The sequence below is a fragment of the Hetaerina americana genome, unplaced genomic scaffold (genome assembly GCF_022747635.1).
Source record: "Hetaerina americana unplaced genomic scaffold, ioHetAmer1.1.p SCAF_3, whole genome shotgun sequence".
Classification (NCBI taxonomy): Eukaryota; Metazoa; Arthropoda; class Insecta; order Odonata; family Calopterygidae; genus Hetaerina; species Hetaerina americana.
The window spans coordinates 3,404,030-3,417,586 of NW_027286874.1; the positions used below are offsets into that span (position 1 = coordinate 3,404,030).

General features: G+C 36.9%; 1 protein-coding gene across 1 annotated transcript in view; it reads right to left on the minus strand.

Moving 5' to 3' along the window:
• The window catches only part of ca (RCC1 and BTB domain containing protein claret), an 86,847-nt gene continuing 73,290 nt past the window's right edge, over positions 1-13,557 (minus strand). Inside the window, exon 24 of the mRNA XM_071588764.1 lies at positions 1-8,762. Within this exon, the coding sequence (XP_071444865.1) occupies positions 8,236-8,762 (527 nt within the window). The 3' untranslated portion in view covers positions 1-8,235. The remainder of the gene's footprint in view (positions 8,763-13,557) is intronic.

Genomic DNA, 13,557 nt, shown 5'->3' on the forward strand with positions numbered 1-13,557 from the left:
TCCATGAGTGAAGAAAACATTTTATTATACAAAGACTAAAAAATACAATTGGAGTTTTTTTACAGTTTTGGTTTAGTTGTGACTTTTACATCATGGCTAAGTAGGAATCCAATAAAAGAGGTCATGTAAAACTTTTTCCATTATTTGTTCAAATTGCACACAAATACAAGTGTATGCCCAAGGCAACCTGACCTTTTTGACTTATGAAATCACTATCTAACATGGTGTTTGCAGAAACATCACTTGTCTGTCGTTCTGTGAATAATAATTAGATGTCACCAACACAGAGGTCATAAAGATGGACCACAAGACAATTTTTTCATCCTCAAATAATGCCAGCATTAAGGGTTCTTTTTTTCCAGAATTCAAAATTTTACATTTAACAAATTGAGAGATAGAAAATTTTTCCCACACATGGACTTAAAGCTGCTTCCTCCACAATAAGTTTATATCATATCACAATTCAATAATTTCTATAGGTATCATAGTCCTCATTTCGGCAAAGTATTCAACATTCCAAAAATCAACAACCACATTATCAATTTGGTGGTATCAATCAAGCAACATCACTCTTATTAACAGTATCATTTGCAAAGGATGATGGGCTCTCCATAGTATATTACAAACTTGTCTATTTAGGAATCAAAAACAAAAGGGTATAAAATAAATAATAAAGATGCAGTAAGGCTATTTAAAGGCAAAACAGTAAATAACATTGATAAACTTAATATCTCCATAAAGTTGAGATATTTCTATGCCAGCTGTGGCACAAGACATTTTGGAATTGACTTCAAGCTGGCAAAGAATGCAAGCAGCGGGCAGCAACTCATTTGTCAAGGAATAGACATGAGAGCCTAAGGAAGAATTAATTCAATTAGGAGATATTCCTCGAGAAACTTCCAGCCTGGCTCTCCACACTGCCTGCAAATGCAACACAGAATGGAAAACCAAACAAGATAAAATGATTCACGCAATATGGAAAAAATGTGCGTTACAATATGAACGTTCCTGCCACTACTTTTGGAGATGATAATGTGGATAGCACAGAACTTGTGCTGCCCCCTTTCCAATGTGGGTGATACAACCCAATTGTTTGCAAAATCACTTAATCACTAAGGAAATTCTTTAATTTTCCACGATATATATTTTAATCACAGTAGTCATACTAGTAGATGTTTAAAAAAGTCCCCTCCATTCCCCTGCTCTTCGACACAAATTTGATGAAATGAAAAGGATGAATGTGTGAGATTGCCACAAAATCACGAGAGAGCATCATCCCTCATTACTGCCAAGTGCAGGGCACAAGTATTCAGAGCGGTGAGCTTTCTCCTGAGTATCTTTGCAAAAATGGAGCATGCCACACTGCTTAATGTGGTCAAAACTGACAAAATTAGTCTAGTTACATGCAATGGTACCTTGATGATCCATTTTTAAGTACAGTTTAAATACAGTCAATAAATTATAATCAACATGCTAATGCTCATCCTCGATACATCCCATTATATCATCACCTGGGAGTTCCAAGGAGCAGTCCTTTGATGCTTTGGCTCATAATAAAAAGAGCTCATGGCCATCAATGAGAATCCCATCCCACCCCACAAAGGATTAAATTCCTAGCCACCCAATTGAAGTATTGGGTGGTAATTGCAGGGAAGTGCACTGTTGGTAAAAATAGTAATTGCTGTTTGAAATGATTATTAAGGATAAACAGTCTAACTGCAATTGATTGAACTAGATGGGACCATGCTGCAAAATACCCAAATGGAGGAAATTTCCTTTGTCATTTGAGACATGGCATTTATCTCACAAGTATCATAATCGCAGCATACTATCAACTTGACTAAAATTCAATGCATCCCATCTATAAATAAATCACCACATGACAAGACTGTGGAATAATGTGGACAACTACAAAACAGTTTAGTGACACATAATTCCAAATGATTTATAAAAATCTTAATGCATAAAAACATTCCACTAAATAATACCCTTCCAATATTACTCTTGACTACAAAAAATCATTTCTCAGCTTGTGAGTTTTGTTCAACAATACCATACTAGCGACACCAATACAACCACAGAGCACTTTTCTTTGACCCCATGACCACCATGATATCGCACAAGCACAGTAATAGCTTTCTCATATTCCACATCCCCCATGAGGCAAACTGGTAACCATTAAAGATGGCTTCTCCACCATAAAAACAAATTCCCAAAGGAAACATGCATGATGCCCTCTTCTGAGAGCACACATCATATTACAGCACATTCACAAGGATGTACCTTGCCATCTTATCTGTAGAGTAAGTTGGGAAATCAATCAAAAAAGAATAAACAACTCCCAGACTGATATTCCCCAATCTTTTCCAAGCCAGCCTTCACACCAATAAATGCTACACCTGGACTGGCCTTCCATCTAAGCAGAAATCGGCTGTAACTTGTACATTTTAACATTCTTTCAAAATCGCTTCCAACTAACTTCTTCCCCCAAAGTAATAGACTGAGACAGTACAGGATATTGTATTGAGCACAGAGAAACAAAAATATCTCAAAGAATAAACCACTTTAAAACAATGTGGCATGTTCTGAAAATAATCATATTAATGGCACATCAAAGATTTCATATCCACTACATTATTCTATTTCTAACTATTTCATTATTATGTATTTACAACCATATTTTAATTGTACATAAAGACTAGCAAATTATATCACAATTGTGGAGAAAATACATTCAGACTTACACTAAGAGGTTCAAGTTGAGGGGGTTAGCTGTAGACCTACAACATTTGAGATGAAAATAAACTTAAGAGCACAAAATAATGAGTAAGAAAAGAGCTAAAACTATACATACATATATTTAAGCTACAAAAATTACACTCAGGAATAAATATTTTTAAAGTAAATGGGAAAAGAAATTCAACTACAAAAGTCAGAAAATTAGACAAAACCTAAGAATAACAACTTAAAAAGAGAGGCAAAATGATGTCCCGAAGGCTAATTCAAACCATCAAAATCTAGAAAAAGTGATCCAAGGCTTGACAAACACATAAAAACTTACTCATTATTCCACACAAGTCCATGCATACATCAAACCAACTGAGCTATTACAAGTGTGTGCCAAGCATAAAATTTCCATGGTGTGCTTATATTTACTTTGATAATTATCCACAGAAGGAATAAAGTATAGTTCCACCAATTAAATTAACTGTATAATTACCAATAACTTCCTGATTATAGAGCCTTTTTGTATTGCATCAAAAACAATCATTAGTAACACATGCATAATTTGTCAATTTAAGCACATATAAATGAACATTAATGTGAGATTCCATGTATGTGGATGAATAATATGACTAACTATTAAAAACTGAATCATGAAAAGGAAAGATTGTAAAGCTAATAATAGGAAATTAACCAAGGTTAGTAGACCTAGAATTAATCATCACCTTATGATTTGAAAGGAACTGCATGTATCAGACGTTAATATAAGAAAATGAAATACTTTTGCCATTAAATCTACTCTAGGAACTTGAAGCATCTTATTCATTTCCATATTTTATTTATGTACATGCATGTATTTTACTCATAAGAAAATGCATTATATAACTGAGGTAAAATAAACTCAGAAAATTTAGTGTTGAATGAATCACATTAATAAAATTTCCATACTTAAACTAAAATGAAAAAAGTCATCAAAGAAGGTAGAGGGAGGGGTTGAGAGTGATACATATGAGAAAAAAGGAGGGAATGGGATTTCATGAAGAGGGATGAAAATGCCCATGTCATGTTCATAGCAAGATGTTCAAATCGAACGAGGGAGTGGGATGTCATGAGGAACCCATGTCCTCGGTCCATAGCAAGATATTCAAATCAAGATTCTTAAATAACCTAGAGGCCATTTTCAAACTGATACTGAAAATTGCCCCATCAGTTTTTAATATAATGGTATCTTCTGCATTAAAAGTTCAGTCCTTTGACTTCCTTCCCAAATACAGCCTTGATAAATGAAAGCATTTTGAAGAATTTCAAATAATCATTTAAAATGTGAAATGTCCTCCTTTTCCTCATATCTTGAAATTTAAATATTCACTTCCACTTGTTCATTGACTTATTTTGACAGTCTTAATTATCCTTCATTCCAGAAACATTTCAACATGTATTTCCTAGTCTGTAGGTTCATTATTAGGTCTATAAACAGTATATCTTTTCAACAGAATGAAGAATGGTAGCTCAGCAACAAAAGACTAGCTACCATATGGTATTCTTCTTGAGTGATCATGAAATGCATCTAGAAAGAAAGAAATACTTTTCACCAGTCCACCATGACCAATCACACTGATGCAAAGGAAAGGGGTTTAGTGTCTGCACACCTAGGGCACAATCAAAAAAGAAGAAAGAAAACCATTGAGAGTTTAACAATAATAATTAACATATATTGATAAATACAGTCACATGGCTTTTGATTGAGTTGCTGTTAAAGAACACGAAGTATTTGTGCCACTTTATGCATGTAGTGCATGAATCATAATGCAATACAAGCTAAACCTTTGGAGGTCATTTGTTTAAATGAAATTTACAAACTAGTGACACCTAAAAGTCTCAGGACATACAATACCACTTTTACAAATGTATGAGTAATGAGGTGCATCATTCAATTTTTTCCATCCTATGCATTTTTCCAGTCTCTGAAACTGAAAACAAAATGTTTTTTTCGTGTTAGCCTCACTACCCCCACCCTAGGGTAACTGTTGTGTCTCAGACCCCTAGAAACTAATTCTGAGACCACCACTTTTTTAATCATGATGGATGATAGCGACAGAAACATCAAAGGCAGCTTTGCAGTGCATGCTTCTGATGTTACTTAGTTTACTGTGAGCAGGGAGGTTGATATCCTGAAAGCTTAATCATTAAAAGCACTCAATTATGCATCAATTTGATTATCAGCAAATGCTTTGTAATGAATGAACATAAAACTCAATCAATACCTATTAGTCTCAAACATCAAGAGTAAGGAGGTCAAGTTTGTAAAACTGTAGGGTTTTCACGTTGACTGTGAACTGAGGTGGCTTGCACATAATTATAACACACTTACCAAAACTGTCTCCTTTTTTGAAAACTAAAGGCTGAATTGCCAAATGATTACTTCCCTCTTTTCTAGATCAGATTTCTCTATTGAATTCATATGTGGGGTAATGGTCATGATGCGGGTGATGCCAAATCAGATAATCACTGTAAATCCCAATTCATTGGAGAACACAGAACGACTGAGAAGTATACAAGAAAGAGTAATCAGATTGACCTGCCTTTCTGTAAGCTCAAGGAAACAATACACCTGTATGATTTAAAGAGTGTTAAATCATCCAACTAATTGGTTGTGATACACCCAAAATGAGCTTAGCAAGGTTTGTAAGTAAAATGAATTACATTGTTTCTTTATAATCCATTTCATGGGTTAAATGGAAGAAGGGACCATTTGGCCTCAATTTCGCCCAAATAAAGACCACTATCTATCTATCTATCTATAATCCATTTTATACCTGTACATCTTAAGAGGCTCTAGAATTAAACAAGTTGACTTGAGGTAAAACTAGCATTTACTCATGTCTCTAAAATTTCCTTTTATATTTCAAAAATCTGTTAACTTAATGCTCTTGTGACCAATAAAATTATCATTTATTATTATGAAAATATTGCTACTTGAGTATTCATAGTCTTCCTATTAAACTGCAACTTTCACGATTAAGTAATTAAAAACAGGTATTTTGATGTCCCATACCAAATTTTAATTTTAACTCATACTAATGTGCCTATTTCTTACTTTGGAGGCACTTGATAGTTAAACATTTACTCAAACAAAACAATTACTGATAAAAAATCTCAGAAGGTAGTAATACATGGGGAGATCAACCTCACAGTGTCTAGAGAATAGAGTGATGAATTATATTCTTTCTGCCACACACAATTCCCAAGATCATCTTACCTGCAAATGATCTTGTCTGAAAAAAAAGATAAGAAACAAATAAAATTTGTTACCACTACATTATTTTCTCTGCCATTAAAGGTCGACACGTGAACTGGCCAAGAGGAAATTGGTATTAGTATATTGCTAAGCAAAGATGTATGAGAGAACTGTGTGATGCAACAAATGCTAAAAGAGATGAAGGAAATAAAAATAAAGGGCAACTTCAAGAGGTTGATAGACATTCAAAGAAATTGAGATTCAATTTCATACGGACTATATAAAATTGTAATTTTAATAGGGTGCCACTTCATATCCATCCCAGGAAATGATTTTAAGATGCAATGTACACATTATATGCTCATGATGCAGATATGACATGAAAACTGAGACAAATTTCCTAACTTGAAAAAGTTTCAAGAGTCCCAAACAACCAATTAGGAAACTAGCACTATTGGTACATTTAAAATTCCAAAGGTGGCTGATACAACGAAAATCAACTTCCATTGTTCTGGCAAGACTCGGCACTGCTGATCTAGGGTACATGAATTAAAACAATCTGAACAACATTTTATTTTCAGTTAGTTTTTAACTCTAGGCATAACATTTTCCATACAATTTGAATCCATTGGTTAAATTATGATGACAGAATTGTAAAATTGTATGCCAACAATAAAAACTCACTGCATGAATGTAAAATGTTTCCAAGAATTAGTGATGAGTATCAATTCATTGCCATGGAAATAATTTCCATTGAATGAAAAGAGAGTAAACTTTCTGCCATGATAAATTGACAATTTTGTTCGGATGACTTACAAGGAAATAAATTATTTAAAAAAGATCAACACCATTTTCCTGGTTACACATTTTCAGGAGAGAAAACCACAAGTATCAACATTAATATTATAACAAAACTCAAGTCAGTTACCTAAGAGAGAGTCATGGTTAAAGAAGTTGAGCTATGGATTTACATTGGGGTTATATGGACAATTCTTCAAAGAAAAATGTCAAATACGTGGGAAGAGAAGTAAACTTGGGCTGCCCCACTCCAGACTAGAGAGCTGGCAAACACACGTGCCTACAATGGAAAGAATATATAAAAATACAGTAACACTTACTAGAAAAATCACATAAGGTGAGATATTTTTGTTTCTCAGTACGTTCATAACAAAAAAACACACTTCCGTTTCCCTCAAATGACTAAATGGCTATGGGTGCTCTTCTTATCCCCAAAAAAAACACAATTCCAGGTGAGAGTCAATTAGAAACATAAACAATCCATGCAGACAATGCCAGGTGGATTCAAGACAGGGAGACTGGGGAGTAGCAGGTTTAAATACTTATAATTCTTTAGAAGACTATCCCAATAAAAGTATTCAATAAGAAAAACTCAACAAATCAATAAAAAATAACAATTAGTCATCTCATTGCAACCATTCACCACCCAATGAAATGCTCATGATGAAAAAAATGTTCAACCAAGGCATTTCATGGGAGTATGATTCAAGGCCACAAGGGGTTATCCGGAGGACAAACAACAAGCTGTTGTACATCCAAATCAATTCACCAAACTATTTTTGAGTCAACTCCTAATGTTAATGAGAAATGCAGCAAAACCTCTGGATACTGAGAAATGGAAGGGATTTTGTTACATGGAGTTACACCACATAGGTATTCATCACCATCAATCAATAATTCGATATCCAGTCTGATGCAGGCACTCACCGCATCGGCAACCATGATCATATGTCTCAAAACTGCAAAATTTTTAATGGTCTCACTAATTAACATCAAATTCCTTGAGGAATTTGATTTAAAACTTCAGAGACAAATATTTACAAGGAGACATATTTCAATACAAAGATGAATTTAACTGAATTTTGGAGTAGATAAGAAACAAGTTTTTCATCTGCTATCAATATGTTCTCTCATCAGAAGTTTTGCCAGATTTCTAGGAAATTATCACTGCTATTTGTCAGGTACCACATGAATATCATTTCCAGCATTAACCAAATGATGAAATTGAGAAGCTTACTTTGGAAAACAGGCCATCATTTTCACACATTTCTTTTGAAATCCCATTTATAATCCAAACTCCTTAATTACTACCTGGAAAAGGTCTCCACCTCCCCTGTATTCTCAGAGTGACAGCAAGCATAATCGCATCCTGGGCACATCAATGACCAATTGAGCCCTGACTAACAAAATGCATTATGCAGCAGGATGGAGGAGGGGGGAAGAGAGACAAGCAGGGGGTAGGGGGGCATTCCCCTTCACACCTGAGCCTGCAGGTGACTCAAAACGCAATCAGGGCACGCGAGTTGCAGGGATGAGTTCTTCTGCTCGACCCCCATTGAGAAGAGACCCTTGACTAGGCGTGCCGTGCGTGGCAGCGGATGGTGCAAGCCCAGCAATGCAAGCTCTGTCTCAGGCAGCACGCTCTGGCGAAATCTATCGGCATGGAAGTGGTGCCCACATGAAAAGACTAGTGCCTCAGCACTGCCCTTAGGTGGCACAGCAGCATCACTCTCCTCACCACCACGTCCTCCCCCTTGACTATTGCCTAGTAGCAGATCTGATACAGCAACACCTGGCACGTGGATTGCTTTGTACCCAAGCAGGCTGGGCAGGTCCTCGAGGACAACCTCCATGGCATGCTCTGGTGCCAGGTCACATGGCAAAACCTTGTCACCCACAGCAACCTGGCCACTGTCCCCATTGTCCCTGGGGCTGCTCACTGGCGCTTGCATTGCTATCACCTGTGCCAGCAGCTCCACATACTCGGGATAGGCCACCTTCTCTGAGAGAGTGGTAAGAAGGAAGTGGGCAAAGAGTGAGACCGATTCTGTACCAATTGTAGTTCTCAGAGGAAGACCTAATGGATAAACCTGCAAACGTAGGTCGCAAGTACCAAGGTATGTAAAAGAATATCAATTTGGATGATTTGAGTAATCATGTACACATGTAATAAATGATTACTTACACACACATTTACATTTGCTTGCACTGAATGACGTTGCTATATTTTATTAAACTTATCACATATTTTTGTGTTGTTGCTTTTGTTTCAGTCTACTTCCAGAAATTGAAAATACAAGCAAGAAGATAGCGTTCACTTGGCTGTATAAGAAATTTAAAGCCAAAATCAGACATTTCAACATCAGCACATTTCAATAAATACTTCATTCATGAAAATGGGTTAGCCACGACCGTAATCTTGAGTTTAAGACCGTATACTCAAGTTTATGGTCTCGGCTATCCTGTTTTCATTGCTTCACGACCATGGCTACGTTCATTCTATACTTACATTATACTTCATTCAGTACACATTAAATGGAAGAATGATAAAACCCCAAAATTTTATTTTTAATAACCAAAAGCAAGTCTGATAAGAAAAGCATAGCCTTATTAACTTATATAAGCTCCTGCAGACTTAGAACACAAATTGGAAGAAGTAGTAGTAGTAGTTTTGAGGGGAGGCGACCGACAGCTGAGGTCATTTGTGCCATTAGGGATGGACAGGAAAGGATGAAGGGTGGAGAGAAACCCGGCGTTGGCATTAGCTTACTCTTTACAAAAGGCGCCAAGGGGTCTGCAGCTTAACATCCCATCCAACGGACGGTGTACTCACTCAGAGTGCTCTCCACAAAGCACCGTAAGTAGGGATCGAGATACCTCTGAAAAATATTCAGTACCACCATCTCCATGCCCCACACAAATAGGTAGGTGTCTTATCAAAAACACACATCAATAACACAATAATATATGATGCGAAGCCAGAACTTTGTAGTTATCATGAATTTGTATAAATACCATGCACCCAGGGATTAATAGTTATCTTAAACGTGCATAGATGATGCGTATATATATAAAATATATATATATATATATACACACACTCATATATACAGAAACATATATAAGGAAAAGGGATAGGAACACGTATAATAGGCGAACACAATAAAGGTGGGGAAGGCGGAATCGAACGGATCACAAGAGTAAAAATATCTCCTCAACCGGGACTCGAACACCAGATCTTTCCACTTGCCGGGCGGATGCTCTTAACCACTTGAGCTATCGAGGATATGTAATTTACCCTGAGATCCGTGGGTCTTATATGTCGCCAAGCGCCCCGATTCTTTAGCCAAGAGATGGCGTCAGGGGGCTGTTTCACCCACCAAAGGCAAAACAGCCCCCTGACGCCATCTCTTGGCTAAAGAATCGGGGCGCTTGGCGACATATAAGACCCACGGATCTCAGGGTAAATTACATATCCTCGATAGCTCAAGTGGTTAAGAGCATCCACCCGGCAAGTGGAAAGATCCGGTGTTCGAGTCCCGGTTGAGGAGATATTTTTACTCTTGTGATCCGTTCGATTCCGCCTTCCCCACCTCTATTGTGTTCGTACTTTATACGTGTTCCTATCCCTTTTCTTAATATATGTTTCTGTATATATGAGTATTTATTCGCCGTTTGGCGGGATTTCGTGTTTGAATGTGTGTGTGTGTGTGTGTGTGTGTGTGTGTGTGTGTGTATATATATATATATATATATATATATATATATATATATATATATATATATATATATATATATATATATATATATATATATATATATATGTATATGTATATATACTACCTTGATCAAAAAGTTCCCGGAATAACCACCGTGTGGCGCTCCCATCGTTCCGATTTGAGTTCTGTTTTTTTTTGTTAAATTGGTACATCTGTTGTTGATATTCCATTTAAATCTTAGTGTCATAACTTGACATTTGCAAAAGTTACGTAGCCAAGAGTACATCTAACTCTGTGTGTGTTGGCGATTTTTTACAATTGCAGAAATGGATTTAAATTTCCAAACAACGAACTTGTATTAAATTTTGCGTAAAAAACGGATTTAGTGGCGCACGGACGTTGGAAATGTTGGAAAAGTGTTTCGGCAACGATTCTCTAAAAAAAACGGTCGTTTACCAGTGGCACGAGCGGTTCAGAAGTGGTCGTGAGTCAATCGAAGATGATGAACGCAGTGGCAGACCATCGACATCGAAAGTCGGTGAAAAAATTGATAAAGTAAAAGAAATGTTGGTCAATAACCGCAAATTAACCATCAGAGAAATAGCGGAGGACTTGAACATTGCCTATGGATCCGCCCAAGACATTGTGGTTAATGATTTGGGTTTCCGTCGTGTAGCAGCAAAGTTGGTGCCGAAAGACCTCAATTTCATGCAAAAAAGAGACCGTGTTGACGTCGCAAAAGACATGATTTGCGAGGCTGAATCCGATCCCACATTCATCAAAAGGATCATTACTGGAGACGAGACGTGGGTTTATGAGTACGACACGCAATCCAGACATCAGGCAAGTGAATGGCGTTCACCAAATGAGCCGAGACCAAAAAAACCACGTCGTTTTCAGTCAAAAAAGAAGGCAATGCTGACGGTTTTCATGGATTACAACGGTGTAGTGCATCATGAATTTTTGCCAGAAGGCCAGACAGTAAACAAAGAGTATTATTTGGGCGTTATGAGACGTTTGCGTGAAGCAATTCGCCGAAAGAGACCAGAAATGTGGGCAGAAAACTCGTGGATTTTGCACCATGATAACGCACCGTCGCACAGTGCTATCATTATTCGTAATTTTTTCACGAAAAATGCAACAAATACCATCCAACAGCCACCGAATTCACCTGATTTGGCTCCCTGTGACTTCTTTCTGTTCAATCGAGTTAAAAAACCATTACGGGGAACGCGTTTTAGCAGCCGAGAGGAAGTAATCGAAAAATCGCAGGAAGCACTGATGGACATACCGAAAACCGACCGTAACTTTTGCAAATGTCAAGTTATGACACTAAGATTTAAAGGGAATATCAACAACAGATGTACCAATTTAACAAAAAAAACAGAACTCAAATCGGAACGATGGGAGCGCCACACGGTGGTTATTCCGGGAACTTTTTGATCAAGGTAGTATATATATATATATCCTAGTGTCATTTGATGTCAAAAACCTTTTCACAAATATCCCGGTTTTGGAAGCATTGAAGCATTGATAGGAGGCGGAAAGAGTGCTAAAAAGTGTTGAGGCGGAACCACCCTTCTCAGTGAGTTCATGTCACTTTTGAGATTGTGTGTGGAACAAAATTATTCCCAATTTAACAATGAATTCTTCAAACAAGTTGAAGGATTAGCCATGGGGTCCCCATTATCACCAATACTTGCTGACTTGTACATGGACGATTTTGAAAGTAAAATATTCAGCAGCCCCTCAATTTGTACCAAGAATATTCACTGTTGGTTTTGATATGTAAACGATATCTTTGCTATATGGACAGGCACTGATAGACAGTTAGAAAAGTTTATGAACAACCTGAATTCCCAATGCGAAAGTATCAATTTCACTCGTGAGAAAGAACATAATAATCAAATAAATGTTTTAGATATCACAGCGTTGAGTAAGGGACGGGACTTTGAATTTGCAATTTTTTGTAAAAGTACCACCACATACCACATCATCCCTTCCAACTCCTGCCATCACATATCACATAAGCTTTCCACTTGTCATTTCCTTTTAAACAGACTGTTGGCCATTTCTCTTTCCAAAAGTAATTTTGTTAAAGAACTCAAAACGATTAAAGGTTTAGCAATGAAAAATGGCTACAAAGAAAATTTAATTGACAAAATACTGCAAAGAAAATGTTCCTTCTAATCATGCAATCTTTTGTTCAAACCATTTAATATGGATGAAATAGGTTACAAATGGTGCAAACTCCCGTATTATGCATTGATTTCACAAAAGTTAGCCAACCTTTTTCCTATGGATTAATTTCGAATGGCTTTTTACAATACGAATAACTTAAAATCATTCTTGAATACTAAAAAAGACAAAATATGTTCACAAAATAAAAGTGGCGTTTATAAGTCAACTTGTGGGGACTGTAGTGCTATCTATATAGGTCAAATGGGGAGATCATTAAAAACACGGGCGGAGGAACACAAATGCTGTTTCAGGAACTGTGACCTCAAGCAATCACACTTCGCCAAGTATTTATGGGAAGAAAATCATGGGAGAGATTTCAACCCGAAACTCTGATACCAGACGGAAAAAGGAATGTAGATGGACAAGTGGGAAGAGCTTGAAAGCAGGAAGAATTGAAAAACGGGTCATTTGGTTAACGATTTATTGTTTGAATACCTCTCCCCAATCCTGGAAGTACCCCTTTTCTTCACAGAGAGACCCAACAAACCCGCCACCCCACTGTAAACCAACCAATCACCTTTCCTGATCCTTAACATTCCTCTCCCCCCTCCCCATCAACGCCGATCGCAACCCCATTTTCTTTCCCCTCCTCCTCCCCCCTCTCTCACCCACCCCTCCTCTCCCTCATAAATGGTATATAAATGGACTGCGACTTGATTAATTTGTATCTGATGATGACGCTTGAGCATTGAAACAGGTTGTACATGAATAAAGGACAGTGGAAAGATACATTGTATTCTTCATTTAATTAGGTATGCAAATATTTGCATTTTTTCAATTTCCATCGCATAATGCTCATCGTGATTTTTTTCGATCATCTGAACATTTTTGTATAGA